The sequence below is a fragment of the Oncorhynchus mykiss genome, chromosome 7 (assembly GCF_057628025.1).
Source record: "Oncorhynchus mykiss isolate SJ-2025 chromosome 7, ASM5762802v1, whole genome shotgun sequence".
Classification (NCBI taxonomy): Eukaryota; Metazoa; Chordata; class Actinopteri; order Salmoniformes; family Salmonidae; genus Oncorhynchus; species Oncorhynchus mykiss.
The window spans coordinates 72,841,290-72,866,036 of record NC_143028.1 but is presented as its reverse complement, the minus strand read 5'-3'; the positions used below and the strand labels follow the sequence as shown (position 1 = coordinate 72,866,036).

At 40.9% G+C, this 24,747-nt stretch overlaps 2 protein-coding genes and 1 long non-coding RNA gene across 12 annotated transcripts in view; 2 read left to right on the top strand and 1 right to left on the bottom strand.

The window, feature by feature from the left end:
• Nucleotides 1-20,218, top strand: part of LOC149982671 (uncharacterized) — a 216,866-nt gene extending 196,648 nt beyond the window's left edge. The window contains exon 2 of the long non-coding RNA XR_016497441.1: nucleotides 20,079-20,218. This is a non-coding gene — a long non-coding RNA (uncharacterized LOC149982671). The remainder of the gene's footprint in view (nucleotides 1-20,078) is intronic.
• The window catches only part of rtf2 (replication termination factor 2), a 64,153-nt gene that overhangs the window by 12,743 nt on the left and 26,663 nt on the right, over nucleotides 1-24,747 (bottom strand). For 4 of the 10 annotated variants that reach the window (XM_021610669.3, XM_036984144.2, XM_090241946.1 and 1 more), the window contains 2 exons: nucleotides 4,747-4,860; nucleotides 2,391-2,445 (listed from right to left, as the gene is read on the bottom strand). The exons of 2 other annotated variants lie outside the window; for them this stretch is intronic. In XM_021610669.3, the coding sequence (XP_021466344.2) occupies nucleotides 2,391-2,445; nucleotides 4,747-4,860 (169 nt within the window). The remainder of the gene's footprint in view (nucleotides 1-2,390; nucleotides 2,446-4,746; nucleotides 4,861-24,747) is intronic. 4 more of the 10 variants (XM_021610670.3, XM_036984145.2, XM_090241949.1 and 1 more) reach the window with 1 other exon arrangement.
• gcnt7 (glucosaminyl (N-acetyl) transferase family member 7) lies at nucleotides 9,488-21,882 on the top strand. The gene is made up of 4 exons (XM_021610668.3): nucleotides 9,488-10,248; nucleotides 17,118-18,119; nucleotides 18,846-18,941; nucleotides 19,145-21,882. Exons 2-4 carry the CDS (start codon nucleotides 17,153-17,155, stop codon nucleotides 19,381-19,383), a joined length of 1,302 nt encoding a protein of 433 aa, XP_021466343.3. The 5' UTR covers nucleotides 9,488-10,248; nucleotides 17,118-17,152; the 3' UTR covers nucleotides 19,384-21,882.

The following is a 24,747-nucleotide window of genomic DNA, read 5'->3' as shown; positions in this document are numbered from 1 at the left end:
AGATCCATGTGCTTATTGATTGTGGTCCGCAGATGCCTTGTTCATCTTGCCCAGGCAGAGACTGAAGTGTGAGCTTGTTTTTCCCAGTTATTTTTACATTTTGTTCACGCCTACATGAATAATCATTTTATTTTTTTATTTTAAAGCATTGTAAACTTTTTTTTTGTCCAGTGGATGGTCGGTCTGTGGCCATGACTCTCCATGCATTTCTCCACCCTTATCCCATGACTATTTACAGGAACAATGGTGAGGTGTTTGCTCTGTCCCTGTACTATAGATTGCCCTTTAACCTCTGTAGCCTTCTGCCCGGTGTGTTTAACTTGTCTAAAGTATGGTATCTTTAAAGCTATTTTTTTATTTGTATTTTTATTTGTATTTTTTTTCTAGTTGAGTATATTATTTATACTGCTTTGTCTTGTCTCTGTGAATGTAAGTTCAAAACTTAATAAACAGAGTTAAAAAAATAAAAAATAAATAAATAGCTGGCCAGCTACTTAACCCTGTTGCCCAAAGCTAACATTATAAGCAGGCAGCTAGCTTCATCTGGCTAGTGAGGCTCGACCTGACCGGGTTATGTGTTGTGAAGCTAGCCACAATAAGGATTAGGCACAAGTGGAATTTGCGGTTTGCCTTCAAAATAAAAGTACCTCTTTATAAGTGATGCAGAAGGTTACAATTGGTGAAATCATGACATATTTAGACTAGATAATGTTAAACAATGTTGGAATGTGAAACAATGAAATGGGGTATCAGTCTACTCAGTGACACCCACAGAACACAACTGTGAAGAGTTTACACAAATATTTGTGTTGTAGCTCTTATCGCGGGACTGTGATTGTGTGAAATCACCTCTCCAGTCAGCCTATTGTGTGCATTGACATTAATATTGCACTGTACAGCTTTACCTAAGGATTGGAGATCAATGAAATGGGATATCAGTCTACTCAATACCCAACATATTTTTTCCCAACGCCTCCTCAGACTACAAAACATCCACGCAGTATTATTTGTCCTCTGGAATAGTGTTCAATACACATAGGTTGACAATAAATGTGGCTCAATTCACAGTCCCGCAATAAGAGCTACAATTCTAAATGTTCTCTGGGTGTCACTGAGTAGACTGATAACCCATGTCATTGATCCACAATCCATAGGTAAGACTGTATAGTGAAATAAGTACGACCCCAATACAATTGTAAAGTATAATACATGCGTGATTTCAACAGATTTTTGTCAAATTAACAAATTATTATATTTTGTTGATTTCATATAACATTCCAACCTCGTTTAGCATGATCTATTCAATTATGGCATAATTCTACTATTTGTATTCATTTGCATCACTGTCAATTACATACTTTTATTTTGAAGGCTAACCGCAAAGTCCATTATTGTGGCTAATCCTTATTGTAGATAACTTCACATAGATGGGTCCGACCACCAGTTAATCAAATAACAACTGTTTTATAAATTAGGGTTATTTTAGATGACACCTAGCTATATAGTTAGCTAGCTAAATATAGCTACTGAACCAGATTATGTCGTTTTGCTATGTTTTTAGGAAGAACATTGTTTGCATCCATTAGCTAGCTAGCTTTTTTTTATGACCAGCACCGTAGGTGCGCGAGACAACTTTACGAGCATCATAGCATACATAGATGAATCGTGGTGACATATTAAATACGAGTGATAGTTATTACACATTGATTACACTATGTAAAAAATGTATGAACGTGTTAAATTATTATGTGAAGTACAGTCATATTCAGGTCCTGATTGGTCAGCAAGCTTATTTGACATGTCAAATAGTGTTATTTGATGTGTATCTTTTTTGACATGCAAAGACCCAAACAGCGTTCCATAGAAATCCTGGTTGAGAATGAAACGACTGAACAAATCAACAACGAAACAGCACAGCAAGTAAGTGAAAGAAATAGGTTTTGATTATGTTTTACTGGTAATGGGGACATACGTAAATGCAAAAAAAATAACTTTTTTGGTCAGTGTGGTGAATGTGTGTGTGTAACCTTTATTTAACTAGGCAAGTCAGTGATGAACAAATTCATATTTAAAATGACGGCCTACCCCGGCCAAACCCGGACGAGGCTGGGCCAATTCTGCGCCGCCCTATGGGACTCCCAATCACGGCCGGATGTGATACAGCCTGGATCCGAACCAAGGACTGTAGTGACGCCTCTCGCACTGAGATGCAGTGCAGTGCCTTAGACCGCTGTGTCCATGTGTGTGTTAACTATTTAACTGTAATAGAATGCTTAAAAAGGCTACTAAAATGTTAGATATTGGTTATCGGTATCGTTTTTTTTGCCAAGGAAAATATTGGATTTCGGTATCGGCCAAAAATGTCTTCTAGGTGCATCACTACTTCCTACCTTTTGACTCTGATGGCTTGGAAACAGCCTCAGCAAATTTGCTCTTCTTTGATTTCTATAAAAATAAAAAATAAACATTTTACCGTAAATTCCAGGCAACTCGCATAACTAGGGGAGAATCCTAACTTCTACCTATGGTGAGTCAAATCTACACTTTGACATCAATGCATCATGCAAGCATCATGAATAGGTGGAAAATTGACTAAAAGGGATAGTTCACCCAAATTACAAATTTGTTTCCTTACCCTGTCAACCAGATGTGTCAAACTCATTCCACGGACGGCCAAGTGTCTGCAGGTTTTCGCTCCACCCTTCTACTTCATTGATTAATTAAGTTCACTAATTAGTAAGGAACCCCCATCACCTGGTTGTCTAGGTCTGAATTTAATTGAAATCCCAGAAAGCCACAAACACTCGGCCCTCCACGGAAATATTTTTGACACCACTGCTGTAAACAGTCTATGGACAAAGTTTAAAATGCTAACTTTTTAGCATTTGTGGCACAAATCCATTGCAAGTCAATGGTACCTATATTACAATTTTTGCGCTTCATCTCCAAATCATCCTAAAGTATCTTAAAATTGATTGTGTAACTCAATTAAGTTACTTAAATATGATTTGGACACGAAGCACAAAAATGTGAACACTTTGGAATTACCTGTACTTCAGATAAAATATTGTGACCAATTTATGCAGATCTTCATCTAAGTCACAACAAGACAAACACAGTCTGCTTAAACTAATAACACACAAACAATTATATGTTTTCATGTCTTTATTGAACACACCATGTAAACATTCACAGTTCAGGGTGGGAAAAGTTTGTGAACACTTGGATTTAATAACTGGTTGACCCTCCTTTGGCAGCAATAACCTCAACCAAACATTTTCTGTAGTTGCGGATCAGACCTACACGATGGTCAGGAGGAATTTTGGACCATTCCTCTTCACAAAACTGTTTCAGTTCAGCAATATTCTTGGGATGTCTGGTGTGAACCACTCTCGAGGTCATGCCACACAGCATCTCAATGGGGTTGAGGTCAGGACTCTGACTGGGCCACTCCAGAAGGCTTATTTTCTTCTGTTGAAGCCATTCTGTTGTTGATTGACTTCTGTGTTTTGGGTCATTGTCCTTGAGCTTCAATTGGTGGACAGAAAGCATGACATTCTCCTGCAAAATGTCTTGATAAACTTGGGAATTTGTTTTTCCGACGATGATAGTAAGCTGTCCAGGCCCCGAGGCAGCAAAGCAGCTCCAAACCATGATGCTCCCTTCACCATACTTTACAGTTGGGTTGAGGTTTTGATGTTGGTGTGCTGTGCCTTTTTTTTCTCCACACATAGTGTTGTGTGTTCCTTCCAAACAACTCAACTTTAGTTTAATCTGTCCACGTAATATTTTGCCAGTAGCGCTGTGGAACATCCAGATGCTCTTTTGTGAACTTCAGATGTGCAGGAATATTTTTTTTGGACAGCAGTTACTTCTTCCGTGGTATCCTCCCATGAACACCATTCTTGTTGACTGTTTTATGTATCGTAGACTCGCCAAAAGAGATGTTAGCATGTTCCAGAGATTTCTGTAAGTCTTTAGCTGACACACTAGGATTCTTCACCTCATGGAGCATTCTGCGCTGTGCTCTTGCATTCATCTTTGCAGGACGGTCACACCTAGGGAGAGTAGCAACAGTGCTGAATTTTCTCCATTTATAGACAATTTGTCTTACTGTGGACTGATGAACATCAAGGCTTTTATAAATACTTTTGTAACCCTTTCCAGCTTTATGAAATTCAACATTTCTTAATCTTGGGTCTTCTGAGATATCTTTTATTCGTGGCATGGTTCACATCAGGCAATGCTTCTTGTGAATAGCAAACTAAAATGTTGTGAGTTTTTTCTAGGACAGGGTAGCTCTAACCAACATCTCCAATCTTGTCTCATTGATTTGACTCCTCATTAGCTGACTCATGACTTCAATTAGCTTTTGGAGAAGTCATTAGCCTAGGCGTTCACATACTTCTTCCAACCTACACTGTGAATGTTTAAATGATGTATTCAACAGACAGAAATACAATAATTTGTGTGTTATTAGTTTAAGCAGACTGTGTTATTCTGTTGTTGTGATTTAGATGAAGATCAGATCTAATGTTATGATCAATTTATGAAGAAATCCAGATAATTCCAAAGGGCTCACATACTTTTTCTTGCCACTGTAGGTACCATTCTTGCATTGGAATTGTAGTGTACCAAAAAAGCTAGCAACCAACATGTCATTTTGTAATTTGGATGAACTATCCCTTTAAGTGGAAGTTAGGATTAACCCTTAACATTTGATTTGAAAACTCTAGGAACACAAACCTTTGTTGCCTTGGCCTTGGCTCTCTTCTCCTCCATTATCTTCCTCAGTTTCTCCACCTCCTCCTTGGTCCCGTTGAGGACGACGAGGTCGTCTTCTTTGAACGGGTCGCCACACTACAACCAAGAGAAGGTTTAGCTAAGCCCTGACATTTTTCTACATTATTTTTATGACATACATGCTTTTCAGTATCTTATTTTAATTCATGAATTTAACATAACATTGATGGCTTAATGAAAAGCTTCATTTAGGGCTTCTCACCTACGGTATGTCTATTTTATGCACAATGTTCAAAAAAACAATAACAAGTTAAACATATAAAATACATTTGGTGTACTTTAGAGCCGCAACAACAAAGACATGAAGCAAAGGTCATAGTTCAGTCAGTGTACTGCGGATCAATAACACAATCCAAATGTCAGTGGTACATAGTTACAATCACAAAACAATAAATAGTTGAATAGCCTAAGCCTAGTACTAAGATATTACAACCCATAGAGATCCTATTATATTACTAGAGGGGCTATGTCATAAACCCTCAAAGTTCCAAAATGGGGACAAAATGGCAGCCACCTTGGTCAGGGAGAAATCCAAAACCAGTCTAATTGGAATGAATGTCAGGAGGCATAGGTGCAGGAAAATATGTGATGTATCAGAAATTGTGTGATGGAATTATAGTCAACCTATAATATTGTTATACAAATTATAAATACAGTTTATATGGGTTTTATACACATTTTCTAGTTATAGCCTCTAAAATATATGTAAATAGACCATAAATGTCTCAGATTTTGTTTCCTTGGAAAGCTGTGAGTGTTATTATAATGATCCAATATCAGTACTTGTTGCATTTACAACATGTCTAAGTCCTATCATCAACTGACTTGAGCAAGTGTATGGCTGTCGATTGACTGCATTGTTTGAATGGTATGTTGGCATATTTGCAGTTAATTAAACAAAATTATGGAATCATTCCTCCAAAACTGGCTGGCTGTCGAGCTAAAAACACATACAGTGTAGATAAATTCTTCACATTCAATGTGTTGCACAATATCTTATCACAGCACTAGAAAACCATGGGTGACCAACTCCCTGACCAACATGGCTGACCTTTGGACCATCATAAGAAGGCTCATTTCCATTCCAGTACTCTAATTCTATATTACAACCCCTGTCACACAAAGCTAACAGGCATCCTGTAGCACAAACTCCAAAAAGTTCAGGGACGCTGTAAAGTCCATGGAGAATAAGAACACCTCCTCCCAGCTACCCACTGCACTGAGGCTAGGAAACAATGTCACCACCGATAAATCCACTATAACTGATCATTTCAATAAGCATTTTTCTACGGCTAGCCATGCTTTCCACCTGGCTACCCCTACCCCGGTCAAATGCCCTGCACCCCCCACAGCAACTCGCCCAAGCCTCCCCCATTTCTCCTTCACCCAAATCCAGATAGCTGATGTTCAGAAAGAGCTGCAAAATCTGAAACCCTACAAATCAGCCGGGCTAAACAATCTGGACCCTCTCTTTCTAAAAATATCTGCCGAAATTGTTGAGATTTTTTGTTTGAGATTCCCAAAGATTGGAAAGCAGCTGCGGTCATCCCCCTCTTCAAAAAGGTGGAGACACTCTAGACCAAAACTGCTACAGACCTATATTTATCCTACCCTGCCTTTCTAACTAAGGTCTTCGAAAGCCAAGTTAAAAAACAGATTCCCGACCATTTCGAATCCCACCGTACCTTCTCCGCTATGAAATCTGGTTTCAGAGCTGGTCATGGGTGCACCTCAGCCACGCTCAAGGTCCTAAATGATATCATAACTGCCATCAATAAGAGACAATACTGTGCAGCCGTATTCATCGACCTGGCCAAGGCTTTCGACTCTGTCAATCACCGCATTCTTATCAGAAGACTCGACAGCCTTGGCTTCTCAAATGATTGCCTCACCTGGTTCACCAACTACTTCTCTGATTGAGTTCAGTGTGTCAAATCGGAGGGCCTGTTTTCCGGACCTCTGGCAGTCTCTATAGGGGTGCCACAGGGTTCAATTCTCGGGCTGACTCTCTTCTCTGTATACATCAATGATGTCGCTTTTGCTGCTGGTGATTCTCTGATCCACCTCTACGCAGACGACACCATTCTACATACATCTGGCGCTTCTTTGGACACTGTGTTAACTAACCTCCAGACGAGCTTCAATGTCATACAACTCCTTCCGTGGCCTCCAACTGCTCTTAAATGCAAGTAAAACTAAATGTATGCTCTTCAACCGATCTCTGCCCGCCCATCCAGCATCACTACTCTAAACGGTTCTGACTTAGAATATGTGGACAACTACAAATACCTAGGTGTCTGGTTAGACTGTAAACTCTCCTTCCAGACTCACATTAAACATCTCCAATCCAAAATTAAATCTAGAATCAGTTTCCTATTTCACAACAAAACATCTTTCACTCATGCTGCCAAACATACCCTCGTAAAACTGGCCATACTACCTATCCTCGACTTCGGCGATGTCATTTACAAAATATCCTCCAACACTCTATTCAACAAATTGGATGCAGTCTATCACAGTGCCATCCGTTTTGTCAACAAAGCCCCATATACTACCCACCACTGCGACCTGTACACTCTCGTTGGCTGTCCCTCGCTTCATACTCGTCGCCAAACCCACTGGCTCCAGGTCATCTACAAGTCTTTGCTAGGTAAAGCCCTGCCTTATCTCAGCTCACTAGCCACCATAGCAGCACCCACCCGTAGCACGCGCTCCAGCAGGTATACCTCACTGGTCCCCCCCAAAGCCAATTCCTCCTCTGGCCGCCTTTCCTTCCAGTTCTCTGCTGCCAATGACTGGAACGAACTGCAAAAATCACTGAAGCTGGAGACACATATCTCCCTCACTAGCTTTAAGCACCAGCTGTCAGAGCAGCTCACAGGTCACTGCACCTAGCCCATCTGTAAATAGCCCATCCAACTACCTCATCCACATACTGTATTTATTTATCTTGCTCCTTTGCACCCCAGTATCTCTACTTGCACATGCATCTTCTGCACATCTACCGTTCCAGTGTTTAATTGCTATATTGTAATTACTTTGCCACCATGGCCTATTTATTGCCTTACCTCCCTTATCTTACCTCATTTGCACACAATGTATATAGACTTTTTTTCCCCTACTGTATTATTGACTGTATGTTTGTTTATTCCATGTGTAACTTTGTGTTGTTGTATGTGTCGAACTGCTTTGCTTTATCTTGGCCAGGTCACAGTTGTAAATGAGAACTTGTTCTCAACTAGCCTACCTGGTTAAATAAAGGGGAAATAAATCAAATAAAAAATAAATATAGCTGCAACCAACTGAAATGATTTTATTCAGTGTGGAAGCAAATAGGGCTGTGACGGTCATGGAATTTTAGATGACGGTAATTGGCCAGCCTAGTCACAGAAAAAGATAGGAACCTTCCCGCTAGACATGATTGGCTAAGATAATGGATGGGCTGGACATGCCGAGAGATTAGTTTGGATTGGTCTGACATGTAGCATGCTTCTGTCTTTAACATGAGCTGCTCAGTATTTGTAGATCATTTTTGCAATCGTGGCTTTAAAAAAAATATATCATAGAGAACTGCAAAAGTGTTGCTACTGCTCTCAACATTATCCCTGAATTTAGCTTACGCTATTGACAAAGATACGTGGGAAAAATGTGTGATGGACTGACTACTTTCTGGAGGACGATCATGCCATGCTGACTTTCTCTGATTCAGAAAATGAATTAGACGATGAGGAAATCCCTGATTTAGGAAAAAAAATAACATTGAACCAGACATTGTAGTCTTCTGGTGAAAGCGATGGGGAAGAAATGTCACAGAAGTTGACCAAGTTTTGAAATCACTGCGATGCCCGGTGGAAGCAGAGTATGATGGCTAAGCAGATGGAGAAAGTTCTGGAATTTGATTGCAACTGCGGAGGGAGTCGAAAAGAGAACAAAGATGGCTGTTGTATAAAACACCTGTCTTTCCGGATTATATCCTCATACTAAGGGCAACCATGGCATCCGTGACAGAGGGAGAAGCGTTCATCCATGTATGCGAACATAGCTAGCTAATAATTCCTGTGTACCAGTGCTGGTGTAGGTCTTGGTAAGAATGTTTCCATGATTCTAACAGTTCACATATTAACTAGGCCTATATTTTTGTTGCCCAAATGCTGCATGGACCAGTGTGGAAATGATAATAAAAGTGCAGGATTTAATTTTTTTATTGAACCTTTATTTAACTAGGCAAGTCAGTTAAGAAAAAATTATTATTTACAATGACAGCCTACCCCTCCCCAAACCCGGACGACTCTGGGCCAATTGTACGCCGCCCTATGGGACTCCCTATCACAATTTTTCCATAAAAACAAAAAACACTGACCTATGTGGATCACTACTGAATGTTTAATTCATTAATAAAATGAGAGGTTAGACACATGCAGACTAATAATGTCACACTCAGCCAAAGGAAGACAAAAGCCAACCAGCAGGGGGGACCTATTGTGTCCTGGTGGCAGCTCAATGTGACCTCTGAACATGTGGCCCTGTTAACACAACGAGGGCTAATCTCAGTCGCTGATCAGGCAGCAAACAAACCTTGGCTGAGGCTGTCGTCGCTGCTGGCCTCCCTCTACTCAGTACTAAACAAACCACAGGCAGCATAACCACCAGAGAGGTCTCAAAGAAAATAAAGAAACAGACAGATAGAGACCAAGCCAGAAAGAGAAACAGACAGAGGCAACGAAATGAGAAAGGCAAACAGAGGCAAGGAAATTATACTCCATGCTGTGACTGCTGCACATCTGAAAACGGAAGAAAGGAGATTGGGGTGGCTTTTTAATTTTTTTAAATCAGAAATAGGTAAATGAAAGGAAGGGAGATGGGGTGAGAGAGGAAAAAGAGAAAGAGAGAAAGAAAGAAAGAGAGAGATGGGGTGAGAGGATGAGAGAGCGAGAGAAAGAGAGAGGAGGAAGAGAAAGAAAAGGACGTCAGGAGTAGTTTGAATGGGGGAGGAGACTGTTGGTTGCCGGTGCTTGTGTGTGTGTGTGTGTGTGTGTGTGTGTGTGTGTGTGTGTGTGTGTGTGTGTGTGCCAAATGAAAGAGAAGCCGCCTGTTACCAGGCAGGGCCGGCCAATGTCTCAGGGGAAATGCAGAGGGAGTGCCTCAAAAACAGACGCGAGGGCAAGAAATGACAGACGCAGACGCACACACAAAACCAAAAAAACTGGGAAACACGCGGAGCACAGCGACCTTGCGAGCCACGTGCTGCCCAGAGACAACTACAACAAAAGCAGCGCGCAGCAACAGCTTCAGCTCCACCCGCCCATCGCTTGCCGACCAATGGTTCCAGCTCCCTGTGTGCACCTGGCATGACTCCCTGCTGGTTCCGGCTCGCCATGTTTTGGTCAGGGGTTTAATGTTTAAGATCTTCTTCAGCAAAAGGACCCGGGCTCAACTGCAATTAAGGTAACTGGCTAGCCTTAGCCTGAGGCTCTTTCTCTGTGTGTGTGTTTCATTAACTCTTGGAGTTGATGAAAGATTGTATTTATCGAAATGGTGGTGGTTACACACATCGCCCCGATGAGCTATTAATTACAAACGCCTAAGAGTGTTTGAATATTGGGTTCATTAACTGGTGATAAAAAATAAACGTATGTCTCCATGAGAACCAGCAGTGTTTAATCTAATAATGGCAACAGGTGGTGGTAAAGTCAGCTCTTTTTGGCAATCATGACTTCCTATACTGATCTATAGTGACCTACCGGATAAACGGCTCTATAGTGACCTACTGGATCAACTGATCTATAGTAACATACAGAATTAACTGATCTATATTAACATACTGATCTATACTGATCTATAGTAACATACTGGATTAACTGATCTATAGTAACATACTGGATCAACTGATCTATAGCAACATACTGATCTATACTGATCTATAGTAACACACTGATCTATACTGATCTATAGTGACATACTGGATCAACTGATCTATAGTAACATACTGGATTAACTGATCTATAGTAACATACTGGATCAACTGATCTATAGCAACATACTGATTTATACTGATCTATACTGACATACTGATCTATAGTAACATACTGGATCAACTGATCTATAGTTACATACTGGATCAACTGATCTATAGTGACATACTGGATCAACTGATCTATAGTAACATACTGGATAAACTGATCTATAGTAACATACTGGATAAACTGATCAATAGTAACATACTGGATTAACTGATCTATAGTGACATACTGGATAAATTAATCTATAGTAACATACTGGATTAACTGATCTATAGTAACATACTGATCTATACTGATCTAAAGTAACATACTGATCCATAGTAACATACTGGATTAACTGATCTATAGTAACATACTGGATTAATTGATCTATACTGATCTATAGTAACATACTGGATCAACTGATCTATAGTGACATATTGTTTAAACGGATCTATACTGATCTATAGTGACATACTGGATCAACTGATCTATAGTGACATACTGATCTATACTGATCTATAGTAACATACTGATCTATACTGATCTATAGTAACATACTGATCTATACTGATCTATAGTAACATACTGGATTAACTGATCTATAGTGACATACTGGATCAACTGATCTATAGTAACATACTGATCTATACTGATCTATAGTAACATACTGCATTAACTGATCGATAGTAACATACTGGATTAATTGATCTATAGTAACATACTGATCTATAGTAACATACTGATCTATAGTGACATACTGGATCAACTGATCTATAGTGACATACTGGATCAACTGATCTATAGTTACATACTGGATAAACTGATCTATACTGATCTATAGTAACATACTGATCTATACTGATCTATAGTGACATACTGGATCAACTGATCTATAGAAACATACTGATATATAGTAACATACTGGATTAATTGATCTATACTGATCTATAGTAACATACTGATCTATAGTAACATACTGATCTATAGTAACATACTGGATCAACTGATCTATAGTGACACACTGTTTAAACGGATCTATACTGATCTATAGCAACATACTGGATGAACTATAGATCAGTTAACGCAATATGTTACTATAGATCAGTTTATCCAGAATGTCAGGACAGACCCGTTTATCCAGCATGTCAGTGCAGACCAGTTTATCCAATATGCCAGTGTCATACTGGATAAACTCATGCAATGTTTTGAGTTGTCGAAATGAAACAACTCCAGTCGACGATTTAACTTCCAGTTAAAATGTTTCCTATTAACTGTTACTGCAACAATGAATCAATGGCAGTTAAAACATTTGTCATAAGCAAACAAGACAGCTACTCTACTTCACGAGTCAGTTTGCCTAGACAGCTTTCTCTGTCTGTTGACGTAGTTACTGCAGAGATCAAATTTGTTTGTTCTTTTCCTAATGTCACGATGGCCTGTGTCCTTTCTGTGAGAGACCCTTGTGATCTCATTATACTCTCACACGTTTCCATAACAAGCCCAATGTCCAAATCTCTGTGACGGGTTGCCACCGATTACAGGGTTTCAGCAAGTCTCAGGTGAATACGTCTCTCTAGTGTGCTGTTAGGCGACTCTAGAGGGTGTTAAAGAGCAAAACGTCTCCTTTTTCTAGACGATTCTTATTGACTCTCGGTGAACGAAGCAAAGCAGTGTAGCTCACTTCGTAGGGAGATAATTCATCTGTTAGCAGGAGCAACTGGTAGATCGACGTGATGATTAAGCCGTGTCCACTTATTATTGAAAAATGTAAATGAATGAAGGTAACGACGGCCACGTGCTTCTATTTAGAGAAGGGATATTGTATTTAGGAGCTAGGGTATTTCCGCTGTAGACATTTAAACATGGTGTGGCGCCACGGCAAAATCATAGCTAGATCCTCCAGAAAAATATGTAATATGAAGGGGAAAAAAAAACTGAAGATGCTAGAACAGTCAACATTTACTTTTTTTCTGCAAACAAAACAGGTAATGAATATAAAAATCAGACTACCCCATAGTAGAAAAGTTCATCTAGTTACAGTGCCTTCAGAAACTATTCACACCCCTCGACATTTTCCACATTCTGTTGTGTTACAGCCTGAATTTAAAATGGATAAAATTGTGATTTTGTGACACTGGCCTACACACAATACCCCATAATGTCAAAGTGGAATTACAAAATAATTATACTGAACAGAAACATCAACGCAACATGTGAAGTGTTGGTCCCATGTTTCATGAGCTGAAATAAAATATCCCAGAAATGTTACACAAGCACAAAAAGCTTATTTCTCACAAATGTTGTACAGAAATGTGTTTACATCCTATATAGTGAGCATTTGTCCATTGCCAAGATAATCCATCCACCTGACAGGAGTGGAATATCAAGAAGCTGATTAAACAGCATGATCATTACACATGTGCACCTCGTGCTGGGGAAAATAAAAGGCCACTCTAAAATGTGTAGTTTTGTCACACAACACAATGCCACAGATGTCTGAAGTTGCAATTGGCATGCTGACTGCAGGAATGTCCACCAGAGCTGTTGCCAGAGAATTGAACTTAAATTTCTTTACCGTAAGCCGCCTCCAACATCATTTTATAGAATTTGGCAGTACGTCCAACCGGCCTCACAACCGCAGACTGTGTGTAACCACGTCATCCCAGGACTTCCACATTCGGCTTCTTCACCTGAGGGATCGTCTGAAACCAGTCATCTGGATAGCTTATGAAACTGTGGGTTTGCACAACCAAATTTCTACACAAACTGTCAGAAACCGTCTCAGGGACGCTTCGATGGCCACTGGTACGCTGGAGAAGTGTGCGCTTCAAGGATGAATCCCGGTTTCAACTGTACCGGGCAGATGGCAGATAGCGTGTATGGTGTTGTGTGGGCAAGCGGCATGCCCAATGGTGGCGGTGGGGTTATGGTATGGGCAGGCATAAGCTACAGACCATGAATACAATTGCATTTTATCAGTGGCAATTCGAATGCACAGAGATACCCTGACAAGATCCTGAGGCCCATTGTCATGTCATTTATCCGCCGCCACACCTCATGTTTCAGCATGATAATGTACAGCCCCATGTATCTGTACACAATTCCCGGAAGCTGAAAATGTCCCAGTTATGTCATGGCCTGCATGCGCAATGTCACCCATTCAGCATGTTTGGGATGATCTGGATCGATGTGTACGACAGCGTGTTCCAGTTCCCGCCAATATCCAGCAACTTTGCACAGCCATTGAAGAGGAGTGGGACAACATTCCACAATCGACAGCCTGATCAACTCTATAGGAAGATGTGTCATGCTGCATGACGCAAATGGTGGTCACACAGGATACCGAATGGTTTTCTGCTCCACGTCCCTACCTTTTTCCCCTAAGGTATCTGGGACCAACATATGCATATCTGTATTCCCAGTCATGTGAAATCCATAGATTAGGGCCTAATTTATTTATTTTAAATTGACTGATTTCCTCATATGAGACTGTAACTCAGTAAAATTGTAGACATTTTTGCATGTTGCATTTATTTTTTTTCCTCATCTCTGTACCCCACACAAACAATTATCTGTAAGGTCTCTCAGTCGAGCAGTGAATTTCAAATACAACCACAAAGACCAGGGAGGTTTTTCTAATGCCTCGCATTGAAGATCCCCCATTGGTAGACAAAATAAATAAATAAAAAGAAGTAGACATTGAATATCCCTTTGAGCATGGCGAAGTTATTAATTATACTTTGAATGGTTTATCAACACACCCAGTCACTACAAAGATACAGGCGTCCTTCCTAACTCTGTTGCCTCAAGAGGAAGGAAACCGTTCAACGATTTCACCATGAGGCCAATGGTGACTTTTAAACAGTTACAGAGTTGAATGGCTGTGATAGGAGAAAACAGAGGATGGATCAACAACATTGTATTTACTCCACAATACTAAGCTAAATTACGGGCTGAAAAGAAGGAAGCCTGTATAGACTACAGATACCCCAAAACATGCATCCTGTTTGCAATAAGGCACTAATGTAAAACAGCAAAAAATATGGCAATGACATTCACTTTATGTCCTGAATAAAAAGCATTGTGTTTGGGGCATATCCAACAACACGTCACTGAGTACCACTCTTCATATCTTCAAGCATGGTGGTGGCTGCATCATGGTATGGGTATGCTTGTCATCGGCCATGACTAGGGAGTATTTTTTTTTATATAAAAATAAATGGAATAGAAGCAAGCACACAGGCAAAATCCTAGAGGAAAACCTGGTTCAGTCTGCTTTCCAACAGACACTGGGAGACAAATTCACCTTTCAGCAGGACAATAACGAAAAACACAAGGCCAAATAAACACAACGTTCCTAAGTGGTACAGTTTTGACTTAAATTGACTTGAAAATCTATGGCAAGACTTGAAAATGGCTGTCTAGCAATGATCAACAACCAACTTGACAGAGCTTTAAGTTTTTTAAAGAATAATGTGCAAATATTGTACAATCCAGGTGTGCAAAGAGACTTACCCAGAAAGACTCATAGCTGTAATCGCTGCCAAAGGTGATTCTAACATGTATTAACTCAGGGTTGTGAATACTTATGTAAAATAGACATCTGTATTTAATTTTCATTTAACATGCAAACATGTTTTAAAACATTTTCACTTTTTCATTATGGGATATTGTGTGTAGATGGGTGAAAAGAAAAATATATTTAATCCATTTTGATTTCAGGCTGTAACACTACAAAATGTGGACTAAGTAAAGGGGTATGAATACTTTCTGGAAGGCACTGTACCTAGTCGGCTTTTTGTTGTGTGTTCTATACAAGATAAATATTCCTCTACAGGTGCATTCATGTGCCATAGGGAGGGAAACATGCATTCTGACAAGCAGTCAATGCACAACTTTTACAATCACGGGGAAAACAGCAGTTCTGATGGCCATTGTTAAATATAGGGGGATCCTAGTTTTCCATTCCTACTTTATTTATTTCTCAACTCCTAAATATGCAGAGCCATGGTTAAGCATGTTACCGCTCCACAATTAGCTATGAGTGCATAGAGGAGAGTGGGGCTAGAGGTAACAAGGCTAAATTACAGGGTAACTTGGTGTAAAACACCACCCCACCTAAAAATATGTTTATCTGAGAAGTAGAGTTACCCCGGGTAGCAGTTTACCAAGTTACCCTAAAAAGGTAGTGCTACATTACATTCAATGTGTTTATGTATGTTTTTGGGACATAAAATTCATCAATAGGATGCTATCTAGTTAAAAGATCACATTTGGTATCTAGAAAATGATTAGCCAAATAGGGTACAGTGGGTAAATGCAGATAGGCTAAAGCATGGGGTTGCCTATTTATTTATTGCCAAAATACTGCATCAGTTGGGCAACAGGTGATAATGCTCATTGCTAAAAGCATACCTGATAATATGGAAAATGAATAGGCTATATGCATGTTCCAATATGTTAAAAATAATTTAAACAAATCATTTAGCCAATATGGTGTCAACATAATTTAAACAAAAAATCATTTTTGGACTAGAATGTCCTTTTAAAAAGTCACCAGAACTGAGCTTCTCAGTCCTTCTTTATACATATTATTTTTAAAATGTTTTATTTAACTAGGAAAAAAAAAACCTCTTTTGCAATGTAGACCTGACCAAGAAAGCAGCAGCAGTCTATAGAACATTACAACATTTAGACATACAATACAAACAGCACAACACGTTATTAAGAGTGGTTTAGGCCTACAGGAAACACGTACACACCTCCTCAACAGAAGGAGCACGAGTACATCTATGTGAAACGTAGTTTGCAGACTGTTCCATGCCTCTGTTGCACAAAAGGAAAAGGCAATATTGCCTCACTTGGTAACGGCCCTGGGGACCTGGGAGGCAATTACCTAGTAGACCGCGTCTGGTAACTGCTAGTGGTAAAGGAGAGCAAGCTACCTGTACTGCTTAGTGTTTCATTTCTTCAACTTCCTGAGCCGGGTTCCTAAGTCCATCTAGCTGCACTGGCTATGTATTTTCTCTCTAAACACTTGTTTCATGAGTCTGAATCTGTTATTATCGGACTACTACGAGCTCCATAGAAAGCTGCTCTTTCTTGCTGTATGCTGGATCGTTAAACACCTCTAGAAAGAACCCCAACTAAGCAGCACCAAGGAAACAAAACAGAGTCTCAGATTGTAAAACATTGTCAAGGATAATTTTGGTTCTTCTGTATGGAAGGGTCAGAGTCTTAGAGAGACTTTTACTGTCTCGAGTTGGGCTTTGTTGTTTCAAAGCACAGCCTAACCTTGGTCTTTTGTTGCAGGTGGTTGCGTGGTGTCCGTCCGGTGCTGGACTATTATGCTCCAGCTGGAAGGCACCAAGTGCAGTTTCCTGTTCTGCCTGGGAATCTGCATGTTCATCTGCTCTGTGATCTACCTGAGTACCAAGGCCCCTACAGATCCCCAGGCTCAGCACGGGCCCTTGGGCTGCAGGCCCTTCTCCCAGTACTGCCAAGCCTTCCTCCCCAGCACTGATGGCTCTCCAGCATGGCAACGCCACGACTGCCAGGTGGAGAGCTATCTTCTGGGTATGGGGGGTGGAGGTGGGGACCTGGACTGCTCCCGCCTGGTGAGGGAGCTCCACTTCATCACCAGCCCGCTGAGTCGTGAGGAGGAAGACTACCCTCTGGCCTTCATCCTCACCGTCCACAAGGAGCTCGAGCTGCTCGTGCGCCTGCTGAGGGCCATCTACGCACCCCAGAATGTCTACTGTATCCATGTGGACGTCAAGGCTCCGCAGGAGTACAGTGAAGCCGTGGATAGCCTGGTGGGCTGCTTCCCCAACGTGTTCCTGGTCAGCCGCAGCGAGATGGTGACCTACGCCGGCTACTCGCGGCTACAGGCTGACATCAACTGTATGAGGGACCTGGTGGCGTCGCCGGTGCCCTGGAGGAAGGTGGTCAACCTGTGCGGCCAGGACTTCCCCGTCAAAAGCAACCTGGAGCTGGTGCGCTACATGCAGAGCAAGAAGTGGAGGGACAGGAACATGACCCCGGGCATCAAGCAGCCGGCGTCCATGAGGCACCGGACTCAGCTGAGGTACAGGGAGACCAGGGGCTTCCTTGTGGCCCCCAAGCGAGGAGCACCAAAGAAGGGTGCTCCACCCCATGGGTTGCAGATTTACTTTGGAACAGCCTACTACGCGCTAACAAGGACCTTTGTGGAGTTTGTACTGAGAAGTCAGGTGTCCAGGGACTTGCTGGAGTGGTCCAAAGACACATTCAGCCCAGATGAGCACTACTGGGTGACACTCAATCACATCAAAGGTAAAGTCCAGGCTTTAGAACCGCTCATAAAAAGCAACTTTGTAATACAGTGGCCAATAGAAGTTCATCTCCACAACACCCTTTGTACTGAGCTTATGGCAATATATAGGGACATTTAGAACTGTTACATCCGTGAGGAAAACAGATGAGACTTCTACAACCCTAGACCTTTCCATATGCTACACACAACCTTTCCAATTTTAAATGCATTCCAAAAGCAAACACCTAGGAGACGAAAAAGCTATGCGAAGTCAATAAATCCTGGCGGCCCAGTACCTGTGAGTTCAAGTAATTTCATGAAAGGCAAACAAATTTATTTGGGATGTTCACTGTTCAAAGATTACTTTTAGCCTTTATAAAGCTTGAAACTTAAAGGAATGTGTTCAACATCCCCACATTGTTTCAAGTACAGTAGGGCAGCCTAAGCTCAATCAATTTTATAAAGCCATTTTTACATGAGCAGTTGTCAAAGTGCTTTACAGATGCTCAGCCTAAATCCCCAAAGAGCAAGTAATGCAGATGCACAGTGGCTAGGAAAAACTCCCTAAAATGACTTAAAATTAAGTTTCATTCATACTGTAGGCTCTGATTTATTTGCAGCTTGCTTTATCTGCAGTATATGAGTATATCAGTGTCCCATGAATCATTGATGACAATCAAAAGGCTTTGAATAATGAAATGTGAGAATGAGATTGAATCTGTTCTGGATCGGTTATCTGCTCCTAGAAGCGCCAGGAAGTCATGTAGACGGAGGTTGGAGCGGCGAGATCCGGGCAATAAAATGGAGGGACCAAGAGGGGATGGAACACAATGGATGCAAAGGTACAACAACTCCTGATCCCAGTCATTGTCAGTTTACAGTCTTGACCTCACTTGTCTAGGGCATGTTTTGCTCTTTGGTTCCAGATTAGATTAGCCTTCTGATTAGGAAGTAAACAGTTTACACAACAGCAGTTGATAGATTTTGACGCTGATCTGATCTCATCTTGATGCCCTTTCTGCTGCTGCTGCTCGTCTTTCCGCAGGTCGTTATGTCAGGGACATCTGCATCTACGGTCTGGAGGATTTGCAGTGGATCATCAACAGAAACAGCATGTTTGCCAACAAGTTTGAGAGCAAGACCTTCCCAGATGCTTTGGACTGCCTGGAGCAGTGGCACAGAGACAAGGTCCTGCAGCAAGCCACGGTTCCCATTCAGTCATGGTGGCAACTTGCCACGCAAGGCAACAAAACCGGTCTTTTCAACGCCACAGTGGATACGTAATTAAAAGCTGAATTCCTCTCCAATCGTAGGAAACCGAATGCGAGGTGACCAGAGAAGATTTGTTATTGACATATCTCGGTTGTCCTGATATGCTTTTTATAAAAAATAAAAAAAACTTGGTGTATCACTAAAGCCACATGCCTGAATAGTTTCTGCATATATGACAACATTGTGAACATTTTGTTCGTTTTTTCGGCTGTTTGAGCACACAACATTTTTTATTGAGACAAATCAAAGTTTTTATTGAGACAATCGTCAGTGATTGGTCTACAGTACTACTCCTACTAGGAGTGGGAATAGGGCTGGGCGATATGGACAAAATATCATATTACAATGTTTTTGACGGTATTTTATTTTTTTGAATAAAAGTTCTAAATATGCTTTATGAGTAGTTCTAGGATGGCTTCAGTGGGGGTACCACGTATCAAACTCATTCCACGGAGGGCCGAGTGTCTGTTGGTTTTTGCTCCTCCCTTGTATTTGATTGATGAATTAAGGTCACTGATTAGTAAAGAACTCCCCTCATCTGGTTGTCTAGGTCTTAATTGAAATGAAAAAACTAAAAACCCTTATTTATACTGTTCTATCCAACTCCAAACAATAATAATTGTCATTATTTTCATACATTTCGGCAGGTAGCCTAGTGGTTAGAGCATTTGGCCAGTAACCAAAAGGTTGCTAGATCGAATCCCGAGCTGACAAGGTAAAAATCTGTCGTTCTGCCCCTGAACAAGGCAGTTAACCCACTGTTCCTAGGCCGTCATTGTAAATAAGATTTTGTTCTTAACTGACTTGACTAGTTAAATAAAAGTTAAATAAAAACAATTATATTATTATTTTTATTATCATTTCCACACTGGTCCATGCAGAATTTGGGCAAAAAATATAGGCGTAGTTAATATGTGAACTGTTAGAATCATGGAAATATAAATAATATATATATAATGAAAAGCTTACCAAGACCTACACCAGCACTGGTACACAGGCAGTATTAGCTAGCTATGTTCGCTCTGTACATTTAGCAAGCTAGCTAGCCAGCTAACTAGTAATTAGCATTAGCAGTTAAGAAAAGACAAACGGGCAGATAGTTGTTTGCAGATAGTTAGACACACAAAACTAATAATGTATAGAACGCTTGTGGAAAGCAACATGTCACCAACATTTGAACATGCAGAGTGAACGGCAAGAAAATGCACGTGGTCGAGCAACTACTCTCTCCTTGAGTGACAGTAGGCAGGCAGGGCTTGGTGTGGTTAGCAACATGCAGCAGCAAGAGGAGAGGGAGAGAGAGGACTCAAGAAGCAAACAGAGTAAACTATAAAAACCAACATTATACGCGTGAGAGTTTCGTATCACATTTAACAAACCAAACATTGAAATACTGTTATAGAAGGTCAAGTAAAAACTCAAACCGGTCCGTGCATCAATACTGGTACTGTATATAGTAAAATAGGGTATACCGCCCAGCCCTAAGTGAGAAGTATGGACTGGATTCTTCAATCACGTGTTTGTTGTCATTCAACGAGAGAGGCCTAGTTTTCATGCACATTTTTTCTCTTGAGAAATACTGCACCAAAACATCTTAGATGTAAAATTGCATAACTAAGACAACCTCTGCAAAAATGTCAACATTTATTACAGATTTCTTGATTAATCTTACATTAATTTGGGATATTTTGAGGAAGTGTACTGGCTATGTTGTTGCTAGGGTGGCTCAAGAGGGACAAATATTCATTTTTGTAATATTGCCACTTTGTTTCTAGACGAGTTCTGCTTGGAGCAAACCAAACCTCGAACTATGTATAATGACGCCTTAAGGGGCACCTTGGTTGAGAGGATGACGCAACCATAATCAGTAAGGAATTCATAAGTCCCCACCCGCTGCGCCACACAAGGCCCTTCAGAGACATGTGGTGCACTTTGACAACAGACCCAAATAGGCCACTGTACCAAAGGGATTCAGTAAACTTTACAGGCGAGACCAATACACAACTCTCTGAACATGGTGGCTTGGATGTGTTGGCAACAACTTGAAAATGTATTGCCATTTCAAAATGGAAAAAAAAAATGTTTTTTTGTTACACTGGATTACATGTTAATAAGAACAATCTAGTTAAAGTAAGCTATTATATTTGTCCTGCTTAAAAAGCTGAATGTCTCCCTGTGTTTATCCCCCCCCCCCCCCCCCTTGCCAAGCATACCCATAACATGATGCAGCCACCACCATTGAAAATATGAAGCGTGGTACTCAGTGATGTGTTGTGTTGGATTTGCCCCAAACAATTCAGGACATAAATGTTATTTTCTTTGCCACATTTTTTGCAGTTCTATTTGAGTGCCTTATTGCAAGATGCATATTTTTGAATAATTTTTATTCTGTACAGTCTTACTTCTTTTCACTCTGTCATTTCAGTTAGTATTGTGGAGTAACTACGTTGTTGATCCGTCCTCAGCTCTCTCCTTTCACAGCCATTAAACCACGTTAATGTTACCATTGGCCTCATGGTTTCCTTCCTCTCCGGCAACGTCTCTGGCAAAGCCTGTAACTTTGTAGTGACTGCGTATATTGATACACCATCCAAAGTGTAATTAATAACTTCACCATGCTCAAAAGGGATATTCAATGTCTGATTTTCTTCCTTCATTTTTTACAAATCTACCAATAGGTGCCCTCCCTTATCTTTGTGGTTGACTCTGGTGTTTGAAATTCACTGCTCGACTTTGGGACATTATAGATAATTGTATGTGTGGGGGTACGGAGATGAGGTAGTCATTCAAAATATCATGTTAAACACTATGGCACAGAGAGTGAGTCCATTTAACTTATGTGACTTGTTAAAAAAATAAAACATTATTCCCCCTTAACATTTTTAGGCTTGCCATAAGAAAGGGGTTGAATACGTATTGACTCAACATTTGTTTTTGATTTTGTATTAATATTTAACAATTTCTAAAAACATAATTCCACTTTTAAATTATGGGGTACTACGTGTAGGCCAGCGACAGTACTGTGTGTAAAGCTGTCATCAAGGTGAAGGGTGGCTACTTTGAAGAAAATCAAATATATCTGGATTTGTTTAATACTTTTTTTTGTTACTACATGATTCCATGTGTGTTATTTCATAGTTTTGATATCTTCAACATTATTCTACATTTGCACCACCAATTGAAGAGAACAGGTTCCAACAAATGGAAATTAGGAAGAGGCTGTTATGGTATTCAACTTCCACTTTGACATCAAACCATTTTCAAATGTTTTAAACACAATTGATTTAAATATGATATTATCAAGGGCTTTGTTTATGGAAATCGTACAGCATACATTTTTTTACCCAAAATGTGTTTGTTTTGAAGTGTAGCTATTCATGGAAATTCCCAAATGCTTTGAATACATTAAACATTGGAGTCAGAGAGGTGACCTGTTGTGTTGCTCCCTCTGCCTATACCACAGCAGCATCTGTTTCCTATCATCTGGCAGCTTCCTCATATAGCCTGGCTCAGCCTCCGCTCAGCTGGAAGGAGGCATCATGGGAATAATGACAGGCACAGATCTGGGGGTTATCTGGTTTCCATGACACCGATGGGGCTCAGCATTAAAGCACCGCTAGCGTGGTGGACGGCTAGGAGGTGGTTGTTCCTGTCGTACGTTCACAGCACATAGATTTTCAGAGGCCATCTGTTGTTTCTCAATAGGACTCCCTGTGTATTGTGTGTCCTATTTCTCTTATCACATTGTTACCGTAAATAGAACATGTCGTCAATAAAAGGCGAGAACACAGTGGGGCAAGCATGGCGGATGGAGTGGGGGATGGGGCAGGTATGGAGGAAGGCATGGCAGATCGGGAAAGCATGGCGTATGGGGCAGGCGGAAGGCGTGGTGGATGGGGCAGGCATGGTAGATGGAGAAGTAGGGCAATATAGACAAAATACATATCACGATAAATGTACCCATTTCTTGCAATAAATTATGTTAAATTATTTTTGGGGAAGTGCTAGAGCTGGGTGATATGGACAAAAAGTAATATCGTGACAAATGTAGCTATTTTGCTCGATAACAATAAATACAAAGATTTGAAGAAAGTTTTAATGTATGGCGTCAAATCAGCCTCTAAAGTCCATTGCGTGCGAGACGTCGAGCAAGATGACACATCATTGAGCAAGCGAACACTGCGTTGTAAGTGCAGAAGATGGGGTCATGCGAGCAGAAGATCCCGCCAGCACACAGACCGGTCAAGAATGCAGAATGTGGTTGAACGAGCAGAGGATGGGTCCCAGGAGCATACAAGCCGGTCGAGAGCTCAGAATGTGGTCGAGCGAGCAGAGGATGGGTGCCGCCAGCACACAAACCGGTCGAGAGCTCAGAATGTGGTCGAGCAAGCAAAGGATGGGTCCCGCCAGCACACAAACCAGTCGAGAGCTCAGAATGTTGTTGAGCAAGCAGAGGATGGGTCCCGCCAGCACACAGACCAGTCGAGAGCGCAGGATGCGGTCGAGCGAGCAGAGGATGAGTTGAGGCTGGGTTTTCCAAGTCATTCAGTGCTTACTATTCAAGCTGGCTAGCAAGCTAAACATACGGTTCTGAAGCGCATCTGTTTGACATCATGCACCCAAGAGGACTCAACCAATCACATGACAACACTGGACTGAAAAATGGCAAGCATTTGTTAGTTTGTCCATCACTCCAATGAAAGTGACCAATTTAAGGTGTTCTAGACACGCATCCGATTAAGTCAGCCCCCATAAGCCTGAAATCCGATCGAGAAAAAAAAGAGAAATTGAAACCCAAAAGGTGTCAAGACTTGAGAGAGCAACATCAGAAATGTAAAGTTAAAACGAAGACAGTACAGTATGGTTTAGAAACTCTGTGGTGAAAACTTGACAAAGACGTGACTATTGTTGGACAATTAAAAAAAAAAAAGTACACATTTGAATCATGTTTCTTTGCTTAAGGTTCTATATTTTTTGATTCAAACATACTTATTTTTGATCTGTGGCAATGATGTTCTGCTTGCCCAAACTCACACTTGTCAGCTATCAAGTTTGGCATATCCACTCGAGGAACATCTGCTCTCTCCAACAAATGTCTGCGCTCTCAACCAATATTCCCTCGAAGCTGTGCGCGGGGGTACACAGCTCCCCAGGGACTGCAGAACAGAAGAAATATCAGCTCGCATAGAGAAGCATGAGATTGAACTTCACTCAACTTTCGAGTTTTCCCCCTTAGTTAACACTAATCAACCTTTCTCTTCTTTGGGAATTGTGATCGAATCATCGCAATATTAGCCACTTTCAACGCAACATACCGAAAAAAAACTAATTATGCAACCCGTAGTATGCAAAAGTAACTATGGAAGATTTTGTTGT